We start from the raw sequence: 22266 nt of genomic DNA on the forward strand, positions 1-22266 counted from the left end.
ACTGCCTCCTGGGGATCAGGCACTATGCTAGGAGGTGGGGTACAGTGATGAGCAGAACAAAGAAAGAGGAGTCAGACCCTAAAGGGACCATGTCCCATTTCCCCTCACACTCTTGGAAGCCTTGATCAGCAGAAGGGGTGAGCCAGTGACAAGAAAAAGCCTCTCTAAAACCAAATAAGAGGTCCTGAGATACTCCAGGCCTACTTGTTGACCTTAAACAAATAGATGGCCAGGTATTTCTCCAGCAAATTCATTCAGGATCAATAAAGAACTGCAATTTGGGCTCTGCACCCAAGGAAAGTCCCATGCAAGTTCTGAGCAACAAGGGGAGGAGAAACACTTTATTATAAAGAGGAAGAGGATGTTGGGAGAGCTACTGTAAACAAAGGGTCCAAGGGAGGAATTAAGAGTTCCAATTTGTGAAGGCTTTTCATTGTCCAGGTTGTGACAGTCCCTCATTGGCTGAGCTCTTGCTGGGCAAGAAAAGGAAGTCTTTGTTCTCCCTGTTGGGCTCTGCCATCTTCTAGGGCACGAGAGCTCCCCCTTCTGGCCTCCCAACTCCATTTTGAATGGGTTTCTGTTTACTTATTTTCACATTTTACAAGCAGGTGGAAACAACCAGAGGGCAGCAGTTATTTACTACACTGTGCTCAAGGGAAAATATTTAGAGTTTAGGAATAGAAATTCAAAGATGAGATGATAAAATTCATAACAACTTGTCTAAAACAATTAATCAGGCCAGAAAACCTTCGAAGGCTTTTGCCTTGTTTATAAGAAGCATTAAGTAAAGGAGAAACCAGATGATGTGAAGATTTTTGAAGACATCTCACTCATCAACCTTCTCATTATCAGAATTCCTTCATTACCATTATTTTAGAACTATGTACATTCATAAAGATTAATATACTCTGAATTGAGAAATTCATTTATCATTATGTGTCCTATGCTTACATTTTAAAATCAGAAACCACTCCCCCAAGATAAAAGTGATTCTTTTCTTCATTTCTTTTGGTTCTAATATTCCAAAATAGACAGGGTGACTTGCAGTGTTGTTTTTATCATAAGGTTGGTTAGCCTACCTCACAAAGGAAGGGAGAACTTTTTCTTCAACCCTATTTTCCTGGTGTCTTATTTAAAATAAAAGGTAAATTTGAGTGTGTAATCATTTATTGTATATATACCTAAAGAAATTTATTATCTCTCAAGTAATTTATTTTACTAAGAAGGTCTATGTCTTGAAAATTGGTGTCTTTCTCCTTTATTATTCTGATTTATAATAAATGTATGTTTGGTCTTTGTCCCTGTTTCTGGAAGAGCTCCTAAAACCCTTGGAATTTCCTAAGTGATAAGAGTTTGAAAGGTGTATTTTGTCATGTTAATAAGATGACTTTTGTAGGGCGTCTAAGGATGGGGGCTGGTTGCCAGGAGAAGCAATCATGTGATTACAGGGTTGGAACTATCAGTCCCACCCACCATCAACCCCCACCTCTAGAGACAGGAGAGGGGCTAGAGATTGAGTTCCATCATCAATGGCCAATGATTTAATCAATCATGCCTATGTGATGAAGCCTCCATAAGAACCCAGAAAGACTGGATTTGGAGAGCTTCCAGGTTGCTGAACACATGGAGGTGCTGGGAGAGCGGCACACTGGGAGAGGGCATGGAAGGTTTGCACCCTTTCCTATACACCTTGCCCTATGCATCTCTTCCATCTGGATGTTCATCTGTATCTTTTATCACATCTTATTATAATAAACTGGTAAGCCTAAGTAAAATGTTTTCTTGAGTTCTGAGCCACTCCAGCAAATTAATCAAACCCGAGGAAGGGGATCATGGGAATCTCTGATTTATAACTGATCGGTCAGGAGCATAAGACAACCTGGACTAGCAATTAGCATCTGACATGGGGTGGGGACAGTCTTGTGGGACTGAGCCCTTAGCCTCTGAGATCTGATGCTATCTCCAGGTAGACAATGTCAGAATTCAGTTAAACTGTAGGACACCCAGCTGGTGTCATAGAACTGCTTGGTGTGGGGGGAAAAAAACCCACTCATTTGGTGACCAGAAGTGTCAGAAGTGAAGTGTTCTGTGTGAGTAGTAAAGAAAGTCTCACAGGTGGAAAATTGGGGGGTTTTTCCAACTCAAGTATTCTTCCCTTAAATGGTGAGGACATCATAAAAGACTACCAAGAAAAAAATGTTACCTTGTCAACCCTGCATTTAGTCTTTGGCACATGCAAAGGATCTACAGGCCTTGGTAATAAACATAGTAGGTAAGAAAAGGGATTCGGGGACCAGGTGACTTGTGGTTGAATCTCAGCTCTATCTCTCTATGGATGTGTGACTGGATAAGTTATTTAGCCTCAGTTTCCTCATCTGTAACATAAAGATAATAAAAGTACACTCTTCACTGGGTTGTTGTGAGGCTTAAACATGGTAATAAAGTGTTTGAACAGTGCCTAGCACATAATAAGAACTGTATATATCTTTAAAGTTATTATTATTTTCAATCAGTTCCCTGAGGTCACAAGTGAAACTAAGTTAAATGTTGATTGGTGGGCAGATGTTTGAATTAACTGGAACTAGTAAAGAATAGCACTCTCAATACCATGCTAGTGGTTTATAAAAGAAAGTCTACTCAAGTCCTTCCTTGGGCCCAGTGACTAAACTAATACCAACATGCCCAAAAGAACGGAGAGAGCACTGGGAACCAAATGCTTCCATCATTTGCATCTCCAGATTTAGAGCTAAGAATTCTGAGATAAACAAATGGACTGAATTTGGAAATGATGCATCGACTGCTTCCTCCTGTGACACAAATAGTGGAAGCTTTCAGGGATCTGCCCATCAAATTCTAGGGAGAAATTTTCCTCCAGACACCAAAGAGGAGTAATAACTCAGCATGATGAAAACCTGCGGTTCCCCAGAAAATAAATTGTCACCTTTTTGGATCACCTTAGTTTTCACAATTATAGGCGCTGAATGCATCATTGGTATCTTTGCAAATGGATTCATCGTGGCTATAAATGCAGCTGAATGGATTCAGAATAAGGCAGTTTCCACAAGTGGCAGGATCCTGCTTTTCCTGAGCGTATCCCGAATAGCTCTCCAAAGCTTCCTGATGCTAGAACTTACCTTCAGCTCAACATCCCCAAGTTTTTATAATGAAGATGTTGTATATGACACATTCAAAGTAAGTTTCATGTTCTTAAATTATTGTAGCCTCTGGTTTGCTGCCTGGCTCAGTTTCTTCTACTTTGTGAAGATTGCTGATTTCTCCTACCCCGTTTTCCTCAAGCTGAAGTGGAGAATTTCTGGATTGATGCCCTGGCTTTTATGGCTATCAATGCTTATTTCCTTGGGCAACAGTGTGGTCTTCTTCAAAGACATCTACACCGTGTATTCTAACAATTCTTTTCCTATCCCCTCCTCCAACTCCACTGAGAAAAAATACTTCACTGAGACAAATGTGTTCAATCTGGTTCTTTTCTATTACCTGGGGATCCTCATTCCTCTGATCATGTTCATCCTTGCAGCCACCCTGCTGATCATCTCTCTCAAGAAACACACCCTACACATGGAGAGTAATGCCACTGGCTTCAGGGACCCCAGCATGGAGGCTCACATGGGGGCCATCAAAGCTACCAGCTACTTTCTCATTCTCTACGTTTTCAATGCAATTGCTCTGTTTCTCTATATGTCCAACATCTTTGACATCAACAGTTCCTGGAACATTTCGTGCAAAATCATCATGGCGGCCTACCCTGCTGGTCACTCCATTCTACTGATTCAGGACAACCCTGGGTTGAGAAGAGCCTTGAAGAGGCTTCAGGCTCGAGTTCATCTTTACCTAAAAGACTAGACTCTATGACTAACACTCAGATAATACCACAACACCTAACCCAACCAGCTCTGCTTTTCCCTCACCTGGTTGGGGGAGGGGGGTTTCTCTTCCTGCCTCCTTTCTACCCCAAACCTGATTTGATCTTTTTACCTGATGTGGTTTTTTTGTATAAGAGGTTGATATTCATTTCTGTCTTTTACTTCATGGCACAATCTTAGTGATGCTTGACATATTCTTTACCTGATCCTTCTTTTTCTACCTCTCTTTGTTCTGTCGAAAGCAGTGATTCTAGACACTGGCTGTACATTAGAATCTCTAGGGAAGATTCTCTTTCTTTCTTTCTTCCTTTTTTCTTTTGCTGAGGAAGATTCACCCTGAGCTAATATCCATTCCAGTCTTACTCTATTCTTTAGTATGTGGGCCATCAGCCCAGCACGGCCACTAACAGAGTGGTATAGGTCTGTGCCCAGGAACTGAACCCAGGCTGCCAAAGTGGAGCATGCTGAACTTAACCACTAGGCCACCAGGACCAGCCTTCTAAGGAAGACTTTTGAAAATACCAGTGCCCAGGCCTGATCCTAGATCAAGTCAGAATTTCTCGTGCTGGAACTTAGAAAAAAATTTTTTTAAGATTGACACGTGAGCTAACATCTGTTACTAATTTTTGTTTCTTTTCTGCTTCTTCTCCCCAAAGCCCCCCAGTACCTAGTTGTATATTATAGTTGTGGGTCTGTCTGGTTGTGCCATGTGGGATGCCACCTCAGCATGGCCTGATGAGTGGTGCCATGTCCGAACCCAAGATCCCAACCGGCGAACCCTGGGCTGCCGAAGTGGAACGTACAAACAACCACTGTGCCACCGGGCCGGCCCCGCAGAGACAACTTTTGTTAACATTTTCTAAATGTGTATGGGCTCAAACTGAATATAAATTTTTTGGAACCTTTTGTTTTTACTTAACATCTTGATGTTTATTTCCAATTTTGTTTTCCAAACCTTAAAAAAAAAAAAAATCTAAAGATGCTCAGCCTGGTTTATAACAAGAGAAAAACTAAGACTACTTTCAGATGTAATTTTTCACCTATCAGATTAGCAAAGATCAAAAGTTTGATAACACACTGTACATGATTTTGGGGACCAGGCAATCTCATCAATTGACGGAAATGTTAACTGCTACTTCGTCAAGTGCAGTTTAGTAACACCTACAAAAATTATGAGAGTATATCCTTTTACTCAGCAACTTTCCTTGGGGGGAATTTATCTTACAGATATACTTGAGCATATAAAAATTGACATATGTTCAAGTTATTTGTTGTAATACTGTTTATAATAGGAAAGAATAATAAAATTGAAATGTCTATCGATAGACATCCATACAAAGAAGGAAGGAAAGAATGGAGAGAGGAGAAGAGGAAAGAAAGAAAGAGGAAACATAAATATGTTTATATGTGTATAGGGAAAGGCTTCCAAATGTACCATTAGGGGAAAAAAAAATGTTTAAAAAGCAGAGCCGTTAGTATACTATCATTTGTATTTAAAAGAGTTTTTAAAAATACTTTAACATGTGTGCTTGCAGATACATAAATTCTCTCCAGAAGAATTTAATAAGAAACTAATAACATTGTTTTCTTCCAGAGAAATAAATTGGGTGGCTGGGAAACAGAAGTAGAAGACAACTTTCACTGTATATATTTTTGTATCTTCTGAATTTTCAATGGTATAAACATATCTGTTAAAAAAAAAAAAAGGGGGGCTGGCCCCGTGGCCGAGTGGTTAAGTTTGCGCGCTCCGCTGCAGGTGGCCCAGTGTTTCCTTGGTTCGAATCCTGGGCGCGGACATGGCACTGCTCATCAAACCACGCTGAGGCAGCGTCCCACATGCCACAACTGGAAGGACCCACAACGAAGAATATACAACTATGTACTGGGGGGCTTTGGGGAGAAAAAGGAAAAAAATAAAATTTTTAAAAAATATATACAAAATCTGAGCTGTTTTGTGCTACTAAACGTCGAGAACTTAGTGTGGTTACTATAATATCCACGACCACGCTCTGTGTTTCCAGATCCTTGATCTGTTCAATTACAAGTGGCACAAAGATTTTTTTCATGACTGATCAAGAACTAGCATATGATATGTGGAGGCTATTCTCAGAGGCCAGGAGTTCTCTCCGTGTGTGCTAACTTGAATTACGGGGGACATGTTTCTCTGATCCCATAGGTTTAAGAAATCGTGTGTTAAACCATGGTAAACAGGTTCCTCACCACAGCTCTCCTCAGAGTTTTTAATTTGCCAAGATGCATTGTGAACCTCCATTTGGAAGTTTTAGAATGAGTTTCTACTTTTTGTATTTTGAATGGGATAGTTTATTACCAGACGTATAAATCAATTTTGCTATTGAACATCCTTCCTTTTGAGCTTTTCAATCTCATATACTTTCTTCCTTATGCTTACATTTCTAAAATGGTTTAAGAGTGTTTTGTTGAATTGTTTTTTACTTCCTTCCTTTTCCTAAACTTGAGATAAAAATTTTTTGTATTGAAGAATGTTCACTGAGGTTTCTACCAACTTAAAATCTTTGTCTACTTAATAAGTGCTAGCTTGTAAATCTAAATTGTAGAACATCTCTCTAATTGAGTCCTTTATTACCTATACATGAAACAAATTGTTTCTAATTCACCAACTATTGGTATGCTAAGGCCCAGAAAGCTGCCTCTCTCATTTCTATTACATGAACGATAAAACAACATCCTCCATATTATCAGCTGGTTTTTTAGCAGAGAGAATTTCTTTTGCTCAACAGGAGAGCAAGGCAACCTAAGTTGAGTTGAAAAGGCTAGACAGAGATACATGTAAAAAACCAGAGACTAAAAATCAACGGAAAACTAAATTCTGAGGAATCGGTAATTAAGAGCATGCTCGGAGCAGACAATTTGGTGAACCTTTAAAAAAATTGAACTATTTAACAACAAAAGTAGCAGCAATAACAACAAAATAACCACAAGAGAGAAAGTACATAGTCTATAGACAAGGAATAGTAAGACTACCAGTAGAATAGTTAAGTTCAGGTTGTAGTTCTAAGCCTCTGCCATCTACTACCTGCTTATCCTTGAGCAAATAACTAACCTTACAAATTTTAACTCCCTCATCCATAAAATGAGGGGGATAATAATGCTGATCTCACAAGAGAGTCCAGAACAATAACTAAGATAATGTATACATGATAAATGACTGATACTTTTACCGAAAGTTCGGTCGCTGATCCTGATGCTAATCCAAATAATGAGAACAGAGTCTTGGGTGAAAAGGGAAAGGCTTTACTTTGCCAGGCAGAGGGAGCAAAGCATGGGCCAGTGACCCAAAAGTTGCTAGCTCCCTGTTAAGAAACGGATAGGGGCTTTTATTTGGGGTTTTATTCAGGGGAGTGGGGGCTGTGGCCTTCCTGGTCAGCATTTTCCCATTGGCCTGTGTCTGGGGCTGCTTCCAGCAGAGGAGACAAAGGATTTCTCAGATGAGTGTCCTTGGCTGTTTATCTCCATGGTGGAAGGTAGACTCTGACATCAGGAAGCCGAGGAGTTGGGCCTGGGAAGCTTCGGTTTCTTGATATTCTCTGGACATTAGTTTCTGTGTAAAAGAACTTCAAGGTCCTGTGATTAACCACAACTTTAGTGGGAGCCCAGCGTGAGGCCATCTGGACTTTAACAATTTGTAACTTCTATTTGGCTCTATAGCTCAGGCAGTCAGAGGTTAAAGAAACCAACACTTACATATGAGTGAAACTAAAGAACCAGGGAACTGGGAATGTGTGCCTTTAGTTTTAACCCATATGCGGGGTTCACTGTAGGGGAACCAATATAAGGTCTGATATTAACTAAGAGCTGGTAGCAATACAAGATGTCCATATTCATTACTGAAAGGAGCCACCTGGAGAGTAGCAACTAATGTTAACAATCTCCAGAATTTAATCTGTGATTACCAAGTAAAACTTGTTCTACCTTCTCTTCCTATCTTCAAAGAACTAGGTTGAAGTCCTTCTGAAATAGAGGCATTATTTCTTTTTCTTTTACTCTTTTCTTAAAAGAGTCTCATTTTCTGAACTTCAATGTCCATGGACTTCCAAGAGGAGATAAATAAAGGCAAAAGAACAAAATGCAAGAAAGACCTTGAAATTTCAATCCAGGAAATAGATGCTCCACATCATTTGATTCTTTTCAGAGCAGGTCCTGGACTTCAGGTTGAGTCATTGCTCAAGACCTAGAGTGGAAAGGGCCATCATCCTGAGAGGAAAAGGGGTGAACTACCCTCCCTCATTTCATAACCAGTCTATAGGACCATCTGTAAACATGGACGCTTCTGGGAGAGTGCTCACTGGGCCAAAAACTTAGCTGCAGTAGCCAGTATTTCTCATATGGGCCACCATTGAAGGCTACCCACAAGTAATGTGACTTCTATTGACACCATGAAAGCCCTCTAGGAAGGAAGATGACTGTTTCAGGTGTGAGAGTAAGACATATCCAGTATTTATCATTTGATCTCTAACAAGGACTTTGTTGTTGTTAACAAAAGTATTTGATATTCAAAATGATGACATGCTTCCATGTACCTTAACAAATGGATTTTGAATAATATACTGGATGCTGAAAAAACTGCTAAGTGTGCTTTGTAAACACTTTTTCCAACTCATCATTCTCAGGAGCTGAAGGCATTAAGTCAATGCCAGTCAAAACAGTCATGGTCCCCTGGAGATGGAGCATCAAAGCCATCAACAAGCCACCTGTGGGAAAATACCTCCTTGTGCAGCTCTCAACCATCCCAGTGACAGATAATTGGGGAAGTATATGTCACATGTCACAATTGTTTGTCACTATTTTTTGGTGATGTTGTGAGGTTTTATTTTCTTGTGAAATAGCCCGATTGCTAGAAAGTTATCTATTAAAAGCGTCATAAATCAACTTCTCACATGTGGCTTTTTAAAAATGAAATTGTCAATACCTACAAAAACATAATAATGTTACTCATTTATAAATCTCAACCCAAAAATTACAGAAGTGAAATTAGTGTTGTTTCAAGTTTTTTTGTTTGTTTGGTTTGGTTTTTTTATTGCATTCATAACAGTTTAGATCACTGTGAAATTTCAGTTGTACATTATTTCTTGTCCGTCACCACATAAGTGCTCCCCTTCACCCCCTGTGCCCACTCCCCACCTCCCTTCTGCTGGTAACCACTGAACTGTTTTCTTAGTCCATGTATTTGTTTATATTCCACATATGAGTGAAATCATATGGTGTTTGTCTTTCTGAGTCTGGCTGTTTTCACTTAGCATAATACCCTCCAGGTCCATCCCTGTTGTTGCAAATGGGTGATTTTGTCTTCTTTTATGGCTGAGTAGTATTCCATCATATATATATATATATATGCTACATCTTCTTTATCTAATCATCAGTTGATGGGCACTTGGATTGTTTCCATGTCTTGACTATTGTGAATAGTGCTGCAATGAACATAGGGGGACATATGTTACTTTGGATTGTTGATTTCAAGTTGTTTGGGTAGATACCCAGTAGTGGGATAGCTGGATCTTATGGTATTTCTATTTTTAGTTTTTGAGGAATCTCCATACTGTTTTCCATAGTGGCTGCACCAGTTTGCATTCCCACCAGCAGTGTATAAGGGTTCCCTTTTGGTCACACCTTCTCCAACATTTATTTTTTATTTTTTATTTTTTTAAAGATTTTATTGTTTTTTTCCTTTTTCTCCCCAAAGGCCCCCCGGTACATAGTTGTGTATTCTTCGTTGTGGGCTCTTCTAGTTGTGGCATGTGGGACGCTGCCCCAGCGTGGTCCGATGAGCAGTGCCATGTCCGCGCCCAGGATTCGAACCAACGAAACACTGGGCCGCCTGCAGTGGAGCGCGCGAACTCAACCACTCGGCCACGGGGCCAGCCCCTCCAACATTTATTTTTAGTCATAGTGATTATAGCCATTTTAACAGATGTTAGGTGGTATCTTAGTGTAGTTTTGATTTGCATTTCCCTGATGATTAGTGATGCTGAACATCTTTTCATGTGTTTATTGGCCATCTGTTTATCTTCTTTGGAAAAATGTCTGTTCATATCCACTGACCATCTTTTGTTTGGGCTGTTTGTTTTTTTGTTGTTCAGTTGTGTGAGTTCCTTATATATTATGGAGATTAACCCCTTGTCGGATATGATTTGCAAATATTTTCTCCCAATTGGTGGGCTGTCTCTTTGTTTTGATCCTAGTTTCTTTTGCCTTGCAGAAGCTCTTTAGTCTGATGAAGACCCACTTGTTTATTTTTTCTTTTGTTTCCCTTGTCTGAGCAGATATGGTATTCAAAAAGATCCTTTTAAGTTTGATGTCAAAGAGTGTACTAGCTTTCAGGACTTATCTTCAAGTCTTTGATCCATTTTGGGTTTATTTTTGTGTATGGTGTGAGATAATGGTCTACTTTCAACATTTTGCAAGTGGTTGTCCAGATTTCCCAACACCATTTATTGAAGAAATGATCTTTTCTCCATTGTATGTTCTTGGCAGTTTTGTTGAAGATTAGCTGTCCTCAAGCTTATTTTTTTAATTATTATTATCAAAGTAATACCAGTTTTTGGCCAAAAAAGAAAATCAAATGCTGAAAAAGCGTTTTGTGAAAAGCAACAGTCACCTGCCTCACTCCAATATTCACTCCCTGGAAGCCACATTTCTGTAGCTTTCCAGCTTTGGTTTTTATGGTGATTACTCTCACACGTCCAAATGCATATACATATACACATATGCGCATACTTATATACACACATTATTCTATCTATCTGTAAAGAACATCCGCTGACTTGTCACCGTAAAAGATAAGGACTTAAGTGTCACTTACATCGCCCTCAAATTTTCCCTTGTCCTCCTCCCAAATTTCAAGAGTTACACTACTTTTAGCTCTCACTCTTGTTGCCTTTATATTATTGAAGGATCATTTTAAGTTTCAATTTCTTCTTCCACTATTTATACTAATGTCCACCAACTCCAAATTATATAAAAAGAGGACATTAGCTCTGCTATCCTTCCTTCTACTTCTTCTCCCCTTTTCCACCTTCTAACTTCTGAAAGCAACATACCACTTTTATATTGTTATATGCTGTTCTGAACTATAGTTCAGTTTTCTATTCTTTATCTATGAATCTATTTTAAATGTGGAGAACCAACAAGTAGCATTCCTAATATTGTTACTAAAAGTATTATTGGACTCAGGACCAAAAAGTGCTTTCCATTAAGTTCAATGACACAATCAATAGACCCAGATAGAAGGAGACTATTTCCAGCATAAAAATCAAATGCATTTTATTTTCTTACACTCCATCACTTACTCAATAACACACAAGAGTTTAGTTTGAGTTTGTGAGAATTCTGCTTAATTGTCTTCCTTTATGTTGTTTAGACCCCAACCCCCAAAAAAGATAAGTATATGCTTTACCATCTCCTCTAAGCAATTCAGGTTTGTAATCATGCTACTATCAGCTGGATGCAATCCACTTGTTTTTTCCCAGAAGCAACTTTCTCAAAGCCCTTTATCCTGTTATTTCATTCTGAACAACTGGCTCCTAACCCTGACTCACATTTGTCATCATTGAAAATTTCTTCACTGATTGTCTGGGTTATATCTATCAACTATTCTTTAGATCTCATCTTACTCTTTCTTTTCTTTCTTTAATTGAGATATATTTGACACATAACATTGGGTAAATTTAAGGTGTATAATATATTAACTTGATACATTTATATATTGTAATATGATAGCCATTGTATCAATAATTAGTACTCTATCATGTTACATAATTATCCTTTTTTTACTGGTTGGAATAGTTAAGTTCTAGCCTCTTAGCAAGTTTGATGATTATAATACAATATTGTTGTCTATATTCACTATACTGTGCATTAGATCTCTAGGGCTTATTTACTACTCGTTATAACTTTGTACCCTTAAACAACATCTACTCTATTCCCCTACCCCCCATCCCCTGGTAACCACCATTTTACTCTCTGTTTTTATTCTTTCATTTATTATTTCCTCTTATTTACTGGAACATATCCTCAAGTAACTTCCTCAGAAAGGTTACTGTAAGATGGTAAACTCTCTCAGTCCTTGAATGTCTGGAAATGTTTTTATTTTGCTCTCACTCTTGATTGGTAGTTTGGTGAGTATATAGTTCCAGGCCTAAAATCACTTCCCTTAAGTACTTAGAAGAAGTTTCGTTATCTTTTGGCATATTTTGTTACTAATTGGAAGTAGAAAGCAACCTGTGCCTTTTTCCTGTATAAGTTTTTGTGTTTTCTTCCTCTAGAAGATTTTAAGATCTTTTTATCCTTAGTGATTCACTAGGATTGCACCACAACTGCATAGAACAGGAAATCTGACTACAATGACCATATAATGCCCAATATTTTTTAACATAAATGAAGTCTACAGACTGGAGAAAATGCTCCAGGAAGTCGTTAAGGACCCAGGAACATTCTAGCTTCCTGTCCTACCACCCTTACCATGTTGCCAACCCTCTTGTTCATCACAGGATGGCTGCTCCACACTGAGGCATCACCTCTATATTTCAGGCAGAACTGTGTGTATGGATGCCCCTGCTTGGAAATCTGTAGAAGAAATTATTTTTAATTTTTGATTGTGTACACTTTCACTCTAAACAAAACCAGGGCACTTATAATGAGTAAGAGAGATGCATGATCATGGCTTTAGGCAACTAGTATTGAATGCTCCATTTGGTGGAAATTGTATAAGCCCAACTCAGGATTTATCAATCAAAAGACCATATCTTTTATTAGCACTGAGAAATTTTCTTCTATTTTTAAAAAATAATTTATTTCTTTTCATTTTCTCTAATCTTGTTACCTGAAATTCCTTTCAGTCAGACTTTAGACCTCCTGAGTTAAACATCTGTGTCTCTTATCTTTTCTGTTATTTGTTATCTGAATCATTGATTTTTGCTCTGCATTCAGAGAAATTACCTTAACTTCATCTTATTTTTACTGAAATCATATATTAAGTGAACGTAATTTTAAATCATATTTTTAATTTCCAAAAGTGTCTTCTTGTTCCTTGTTTATTTTTCATAGCATCTTTTTCTTATTTGATGGATGCAATACCTTTTCTGCCTTCTCGAAAGATGTAAGTTTAAATTTTTTAAGTGTTATCTTTGATCTTTGTTTCTTCAGGGATCATTTATTCTGAATGTTTATCTTGGTCTTTCTCTTTCACGCTGTGTGTTTTGCTCCTATTTCTGATAATCCTTGATTATTAATTCATGAAGGAAAAAGAAAGGCTGCTTTACGTAAGCATTATTCCCCAGCAGGACATTCTCTAAATGGAAAGACTGACTGCGAGCTTTGTTTTGTAACTAGGCCAGGCAGTTCCTCAAGACTGACTTCTGACAACCGGCTTTTCTCAGGTATGTGGATGAGGAATCTGACAATAGCCTGGAAATCTAAAATGTCTAATAAGAAAGAATTTAATCCATGTGCAAACACCCACACAGAAGCTCTCGTTCTTCCTGGGAAATGTGTTCAATTTCCCTAGAAAAGAATTGTCAATATGTCAATGGTTCTGTGTGCATCGGTGGGGAAAGGGTTGGAAGGGATCACTGACGCAGCTATCTGGCAGACAAAATTTTAATACTGCCTCTAATTTTGCACCCTGTCTCATTCTTACTATTCAAAGCTAGGAACCCTACATCCAAGGCCCTCAAGGCTTTCAGCAAGCTGATCAGCCACCACATTCCCAGAGGTCCACCATGTGCATATTCTGAGCATCCTCTACTCCACTTCATCAACAATATGCTTTCATAGATGGTCCATATCCAAGAAACTGGAAGAAATCTCTAGTCCACCCTGGCCATCCCCACTCCTCTCTCTCCAATATTATAAGATTATTTTTTCTCAATGAAGTCTCTGAAGAAAGGGGAGGCAAATGAATTTTGTTTGGTCTAACATTTAAAATCAAAAACCTTATACATAATATTTGTTTAACTACATAAGAACCTCTGAGCCTTTTCAGAAGCTTAATCTTTGGTGCCAACAATATTTTGTTATGGACAGTTTTGTATTGTCCAAATCTTAATTTGGGGTCATAAAAATCCCCCAAACTGGTTTTCTACAGGAAGTTTTTAAGGAAATTTTTGAACTGGAACATTAACTCTATTGATAACATGCTTATCTTGTTTTGGTTTTATGCCAGTGTTTTTCTCAATTTTTAACAGACCTGCTAATTCCCTTATGTGACCCCTTGAAAAATTTATCAACCCCTCAAATTGATTAGACAGGGGCAGCTCCCAATTCTTATAGAAAATTTCCAGAAAGCTTAAATTGGTGACAACTGATTGTTGGGCTGAAAATGAGAGGTTTTCATCAATAAGCTAAGTGGCTAAGATATTTAAAATAAAGGAAAACATCCATATGCGACATCTCAGAATGCACTCTACACAGCTATGCGCTTGTCCCTCACCATTATCTTGGGAATTTTTCCATAAGAACAAACACAGAAAAGATAAAAGCAGAATTTAGGACACCCCAGCCAACTCTAACTTGCCTGCCAAGTAGATAAGAAGACAGAATGGCTGATTCCCTGGGAAGACTTGTGCCTGTATCACCATGGAGACACTGCTCCAACAATCAAGTAATGGGATTCTGTGCACAAGCATAGCTGAACATAACAATGGAGCTCTAGTTCCAGGAGATTGAGGAAGAGAAGGGGCAGTCTAAGGGAGAGGAAGAGGTGCCGTATTGAACACAGGTGTCACAGTCAGAGGAAAGGGGGTTGCGGGCACTGACTCTGCAGATGGGAAAGATATGGCTGGTGACTGGATATTTGGCTTAGAGACCAGCCCCAACCACTTTCCTTCTACCTTTAACTAAGAGCAAGGCTCAAAGCATGGGAGAAAATCTTGAGAGGGATGATTGTAACATGAAATGAGTGAGTTTACTGAGAATTATGTTTTTACGCCCCAGGTGGATTGGGGTGGGGGTGAGGCCTAGGTAGATATTGAACGAATTACTTTTAAAATGTAAGTTGCTTTCTCCCATTCTTGATTTGAAAATTTGAAAATTCATTCCTACTTTATGTGGGAGCTCATCTGGGATTTTGAAATGCCCTCACTGAGCATACATCTGCACATAAACCAATTCTAACCCTGGACTAGAATTTGGAGTAAAATCATCTCCAGGCAAGGCCTAGGGCCAGCAAGAGACAGGAAACAAGAGACTGAGAAGGGACAAGAACAGAAGAGATGGCCCCTTAAAAGTCACTGCTGATATCAGAAATAGGGATGAATTATAATGAAACTGACTTTGCAAGAGAACTGCAGAATGCTTAAAATGCCAAGGTAGCTCCATGACGCACTTTTCTCTCTCTCCTTGCATGCTCTCCCTGAGCAAACTCCTGCATTCTCATTGCTGAAGTCTGCCAGCCAGCCAATGGCTTCCACATTTGTGTCTGTCCCTATCTCACTCCTGATCTCCATGCCCTCTCTATTCTAAGTCCCTTCTCCTTATCTCTTTTTTGGTCCCAAGACTTTTGCTAAGTGAATGACTCTGTCTCTAACTATCTTCTGCCTTGCAAATGAAAGCTCTTTCAGTTTTAAGAACTATTATGGACTGGCATTTATAGCTGAGATTAAAAATAACCCCCAGCAGACTGCCTGTAAGATGTGGTTTCCTGAGAACCTGCAGGCCCTGGGAATGCAAATCAGAAAATGATCCAATTGCCACCAACACTTACCAGATAGAACTGCCATTTGCATCTGCACTCCAGATCCTGGCTGGCTGCAAATAAATCAGTGGCTCATTCAAACCAGAACCTGGGCACAGATTGAAGCTCAAGTGGAGGTGGATTTGGAAGGAGTGAAAAGGACACAGCTCTGGAAATTGGGACTTATGAGTCCATGTCACTGCCAAAACAGAAGGGCGGGCCGTACATTCCCACATGTCTAGCCCTCAGCTGACTTTGAATTTTATGGACAGCATTCCTTTAGTTTAATGAGTGTTGTTTTCAACTGCTAGCCTTCCCGCCCCATCCAAAGACACCTTTCTATACTTTTAGTAACTACATCTTTTTTAATAATGTCATCCTTGCCAGTGGCACATTTTCAGGCCTGGAGCAAAACAGAAGTGATTTTACTGAAAACACGTTGACATACTGTGATAGTAACAGCGCACTATGGCCACAAAGTGGAAACAAAGTCCAGCCTTATCTTGTTTAGGAAATAGATTTTCCTGAAACCACTTCTCTCCTCACACCAGAACACAGTAATTCCCTTCCCATCAATCCTTATCTGGCTCCCTAAACACCAAATCGTATTATATCATAAAACATCAATTAAATAAGTAAAAACTTGTTTCCTTTGAGATTCTAATTCCAAATTCTGACCTGGCTTCCCCTAATGGACAGTGTTTGACCTCTGTTCTGCAGCTTCAACTTCGTCTATACTAAAACTTCCCCATTTAGCAATGCCACAGTGGTCTGGATTGCTCCAGAACAGACTAGGCTACCCTGCAAAACACATTATCTCTTGTTCTTGTTTTTAGGGAGCACACTGAAGCATTTCGGGGTGAAGGGCCATCATATCTGCAGCTTCTTCTCAAACAGTTGAGGGAAAAAGTAATGTATATACATATTGAGAGAGAGAGAAAAGAAGCATCGCGGTGAAATGGTAAGATCTGGGCAATCTGGATGAAGGTACACAGGAAACTTTGTGCTCTTCTTGTAACTTTTCTAGAAGTCTGAAATTATGTCAAAATAAAAGTTAAAGGAAAGAAAAATTACCTTAGGAGCGTGGGGAGATTTAGAGGAAATAATATGTATGAAAAAATGCTCTATAAATTATAAAGTGCTGTGTAAATGTTTTTAAACTAAAAATTATGATATATAAAGTAACCAATTTAATTTATTTTCCCCGAAAAAGAAATAAATCCTAAAGTTTCAATGGCTTAAGAAAACACGTGTTCATTTCTTGCTCATTCGAAGCCCTCTGCAGGCGGAAGCACTCCAAGCGTAGCTGTTCTCCACACAGCGTCTCAGGGATCCTGGCTGCTTAGCGCTAACACTCCACCATCTCCAGAGGCCCCAGGGGTCTGCTTAGCAGAAGGGAGTCTGTGGAGCGGTCACACTTGCTTTTCAGTGCACTGGCAAGGATGTCACAAATCTCCCACTCACAGCGCATTGGCCAAAGCTAGTGACAAAGCCCCACTCAACTGTAAGGGGCGGGGAGGGAGAACTCCAGGGAATTCCATGCCATATTTGTGGAGCATCCTCTCTCTGCTCCGCTCTCTCCTGGAGTTCCCATTTTCTGCTGAAGTAAAAATGCTTTCTCTTTCTCAAGGAACATGGAGAAGGCAAAGAAGAAGAAAAGTACCTGTCTTACTTTATTCCCTTATTTCTCTTCTAATCAGCTTCCCAATGCTCCAACTTAGACTCCCTACCTTACCCCGGTCAAATAGAGCAGGTGGCATTGCCTTCTTTAGGGATGATCCAGATTATGTCACCCCTCCTCAGAAACATAGTGGCTTACACTTGTCAAAACAGAAGACAACCCTCTTGATCACAGACTTGGGGGCTTGACTAGAGAACAAATGAAGACAGCACTGAGAACAAAGAAAGGCAAAGAGTAAAGAATAAGCCTTCTCAAATTCCACAAATATTGATCAGCGCCCACTCTGCACCTAGATTCTTAACATTTAATATTCAAAACATCTCTGTTTACATCCATCCAAGTTCCACCCATCTTAGAACAGACACATTTCAAAGTCACAATACTGGGGCCAGCAGGTGGCAGAGTGGTTAAGTTCTCATGTTCCACTTCAGCGGCCCTGGGTTTTGCCAATTCAGGTCCTGGGTGCAGACATGGCACCACTGAACAGGCCACGCTGAGGCAGCATCCTACATAGCAGAACCAGAGGCACTCATAACTAGAATCTACAACTATGTACTGGGGGGCTTTGGAGAGAAGAAGACAAAAAAATGAAGAAGAAAGTCACAATACAACACAAAGGCATTTGTGAAGTGAGAGCAAGAGCAATCCCTTCTGGGAATCACAGAATATGGAGAACTCCCCACCACCCCAACAACAACAACGAAAAACAAGTGCAGAGTCCAAGGCTAACAGTACCAAACACGCGGACAGACAGAGGAGAACCAGCCTCCAGGGGGAGGATAAAGAAAGATCTTAAGGCAAGACAGCAAATGAGGAGAGCAAAGGGCTACTTGGGTTTTACTGTATTAGTGCAGCCAGAGAGAGACAATTTGACAGGTCTTTGCGGAGAATCTGCATTACAAGAGTCCATGAGCTCACTGGTGACCTATTCCATCTTCATGGCAACATTTTTTACCCTCGTTAAGAGAGTCAGGACAGTTCAATTCCTCCCACCACAAACCTGGAAGATCTGCCACCAAAGTCACCTCCTTGCTTTCTCTGTCACAACCCAAGCCCTGGGAGTTCCCTTCACAGAGCCAACCTCCTCCATAATCTCCTGTGCCACTCCTTGTAGCAAATTCATGTGCTGGAGCACACAAGCACACACATAAAGGTCTGTATTTCTTCTCTCCCTCCCTCCTTCCTTCCTTATTTCTTTCCTTCCCTTCCCTCCTTCCTTCACTTTTTCTCTCTTTCCTTCTTTCTCTCCTTTCTTTTCCTTCTTCCTTCCTTCCCTCTTTCCCTTCTAGCTGTCCTCCTTCTTTCCCTCTCTCCTTCCTTCAGCAAATTACTTATTGAGAGCCTAACATGTGGACAGGCACAATCTCCTTAATTTCGAAAATAAGAGTTTACTACAAACAATTTAAAAGTAAAAGGCATCTGTCCCCCAGTAGACAGCTACAAATACATGGAGAGGGACAGAATCCAGCCTCAGTTAGATACTTCTACCCACCGGCCTGAGGAAAAGAAAAACATCCAGGTTCTTTTCTCTGCCAGATAATCGTGGTTAAGATTTTGGGCATGAAGACAGCACACACCCACAGAGGTAATGAGCACATCAACAACATCCTGCTTCCAACATCTGCAGTGCTCCTGGAGGAGAGTTTTAGAAATTCATTCCCATTTAGAACCTAGAGAAAGGTGAATTCTCCTTAACACCCCTCACTGCTCCCTGCCTCTCCCCATGTCACTCTCAAGCATGGCTCTGCTCTGGGAACCTGGAGCTTGGTAGAGGATTGTACTCTCTTCTCTTGCTTTGTAGTTCCCCAGGCCCTATACTGATGTGGAGTGTACAAAACATTCGTTTGTTTTATTGCATTCTCCTCATTACCTGCTGCACTTTATCTTGACTACTCTACTCCATTCAAACAGACTTTCCAATGCCTCTTTTCCTGCAAAACACACGTCCATTTTTGGTGCTCCATAATCCCGCCCCCCAAAAATTTTCCCTCACCCCAAATCATTGTATCTCTCTTTTTGGAGCAACTTTTGGTAGAATACACTTGTCATTTTTGAATGCTTAAAATGGTCATTAAAGTTATGTATAAATATATCACATACAATAAAGAACCACAGATAATTTGGGTTTTAGCCTAACGATTGCCCCTCACAGGTTTTAGCCTTTGTGCGTGGCCTGCTCTACTGTGCCCTGGGTCCCAGGAGCGAAGGAAGCAGAAAATTGAGTTTAGATATCCCCTTGGTGTCCTTAAGAAACCCAGGAAAGTTTTCTAGCTATAGTTTAGGGTTTAGGCAGGCCATACATTCACACGTTGGGAAGCATTTTAAAGTTTGATTCAGAGCTGCACGCCACACCTCTCTCCCTGGAGTGGCCATATGCCCCAGGTTTCCTGCCAGCACAGATTTGAAATACTGTCTACTTGTTGTTCCCCATGAGTAGTTATCAGCCCAGGTTTTTCCCCCTTTCCCCACTCTTTTCTCTTCTCGCTCTTCTTGACTTCTTTCCCCAAACTTCTAGGTGAGAGAAAAATCATCCAGTGTTCCTGGGTAAGTAGAGAAAAGCACGGGCGTCCCGAGGCCCCCTCATCCTCTGCCTCCTGTGCAGACAGGCTCAACACACAGCCACTTCTTTCTCTCTAGGAAGAGGGTCTTTTCAGTTTGTGTGGTGAATCAACAGAATTTTGAAACCCCCTCTTCCCCTAAAATCATCTTCTACCAGGTTTATTCAATGAGGTGAATTCTCCAAGGGACCCTGAACAGCGACTTTCTCTTCCCATCATTGTCTTCAATTTTACTGTTGAAGACCTCCTTTTCCAGACATCAGCAACCATCCAGGTAGACCCCATGGTCTTGCAGACATGTTGGGAATTAAAACAGCATAATTTTCAGTTAACAGAAAGATTTCAGCCCTATTGTCATCAAAACCATTGTCTCTCATCTAATTTAAAGCTCTCTCCCAGCTCCAGCTAGGCCTGAGTCACACAGCTCCATCGGTTCCAACGATGGGGAAGGGTGGGGTGAGATCTCTTTTTCTCACTCTCCGGATTTCTCACTTGCTCAGCTGCTTCCAGATCCAGGGAGGAGGAAGGTGGAAGAAGGAATTAGAAAGCACAGGGTATTTCTTACTAGTGCTGGTGCAGTCTGGCTACTCAGTGCTCTCTGGTTGGCATGTGCCCAAATACTGATTGTGGTAGGCAGAATAATGCCTGCCCCAAAGATGTCCACATCCTAATCTGTGACACCTGTGAATATGTTAACTCCCATGGTAAAAGGGACTTTGTAGACATGTGAAGTTTAGGACCTTCAGTTGGGAAGATTATCCTGGATGATCCAGATGGACCCAATGTAATCACAAGGGTCTTTACAAGAGGGAGGCAGGAGGGTCAGAGGCGGAGAAGGAGATGTGATGACAGAAGCAGAGGTCAGAGTGATGCCACTGCCGGCTGGGAGCTGGGAGCCAAGGAAAGGGCAGCCTCAAAAAGCTGGAAAGGGCAAGGAAGTCTCCACTCAAGCTCCCAGAGGGACACAGGCCTGCCATGTTGAACTTCTGGCCTCCAGAACTGTAAGGTCATAAGTGTGTGTGTTTTTTAAACCACTATGTTTTTGGTAATCTGTTACAGCAGCAATAGGAAACTAAAACGCTGAATCATGGGGCAGTGTGTGGGGCTTCCAGACCTCCACGGTGGGATTCTTGGAATGCACCTTTCTCAAAAGCAGTGCTTCTCAACCAGGGGTAATTTTTACCCCCAAGGGGGCATTTGACAATGTCTGGAGACATTTTAAATCATCATGACTTGGGGGAATGCCAATGGCATCTAGTGGGTAGAGGCCAGAGATGCTGCTAACCATCCTACAATGCACAGGACAGGCTCCTACAACCAAGAATGATCAGGTCCAAAATATCAGCAGTGTCAAGGTTGAAAAACCCTGATCTAAAGCAAGCAATGAACTCTTTGGTCTCTTGGGATCTCTCTCTTGTCCAACAGATGGCTCCCCTTCAAGAAGGTCCCTTCAAAATAACTTGAGCCTGATTCACCTGTACAGCATGTGCCTGAGGACCCTTCTTTGCTCCACCAAACACTCGCAGTTCAGGCAGCCCCTACGCCACCTGTCCTCTTTGCTCTGCCATTAGTGGCAGCTGTAGGCAGACTCTTCTGGTTTCACCAAGCAAAAGTCGAGTATCCATCTCTATATTGCTAGTGTCCCCAAAAACTGGAGCACTGGTTCTCAACCAGGGTAATTTTGCCCCCCAAGGGACATTTGGCAATGTCTGGAGATATTTTTGGTCATCACAATTATGGGAGGTGGGGGATGCTACCTGCATCTAGTGGGTGGAGGCCAGGGATGCTGCTAAACATCCTACAGTGGACAGGATGGCCCCTCACAGCAAAGATTTCTCTGCCCAAAATGTCAATGGTGCTGAGGTTGAGAAGTTTGGCTCTAGAGATCCAGGTTATGTTCCTTCAAGAATGCCCTTGCTGTCTGCTCTGACGGCAACAAGGGCAGGTGGATGAGTAAGAGGCTGGTGTCCCTTTCTCCCATGTGTGTTGACTCTACTAGTGATGCTCTGGAAGCTCTGATCTCACTTGTCTTTGGGGGGAAGGGGAGGACAGCATTCTAGGGGAAAGGATAGGAAAAGCTGCATGCTCTCCTCTGACATAAATTCCCTTTGAAGGATTCTCTCCTGTGTAGGTTGGATGTGGGAATGAATGAAGGATTCCGTCTCCAGATTATGTGGCCACTTATCACCAATTGTATCCCACTTGAAGGGTTTAGCAAATACTCAAGAGCCTCATTTAACATCCTGTTACACACCTTTCTTAAGATGTTTAAGGCATTGTTAGGGCTTAGAGAATTCCCCGTTAACTAAGTCTGCAGGGAAGCACAGCAGGTAAGCATTCCCATAGAACCATGATGGCTTTCATTCCCTGAATGTGTCTCTCACACAAGATTGTAGCATTAGAGTGGGTAGACGCACATTCTAATAGTGTATCTATCAG

At 40.8% G+C, this 22266-nt stretch overlaps 1 protein-coding gene across 1 annotated transcript; it reads left to right on the forward strand.

Moving 5' to 3' along the window:
• Positions 1-2901: 2901 nt before the first annotated feature.
• On the forward strand, positions 2902-3861 carry TAS2R39 (taste 2 receptor member 39). The gene has a single exon (XM_014739269.3). The coding sequence runs from the start codon at positions 2902-2904 to the stop codon at positions 3859-3861; it is 960 nt and encodes a 319-aa protein (XP_014594755.2).
• The last annotated feature ends 18405 nt before the right edge of the window (positions 3862-22266 follow it).

The sequence above is a fragment of the Equus caballus genome, chromosome 4, assembly GCF_041296265.1.
Source record: "Equus caballus isolate H_3958 breed thoroughbred chromosome 4, TB-T2T, whole genome shotgun sequence".
Lineage (NCBI taxonomy): Eukaryota > Metazoa > Chordata > Mammalia > Perissodactyla > Equidae > Equus > Equus caballus.

Coding starts and splice junctions, on each gene's coding strand:
- TAS2R39 (XM_014739269.3), top strand. CDS start 2,902: ATGATGAAAACCTGCGGTTCCCCAGAAAATAAATTGTCACCTTTTTGG.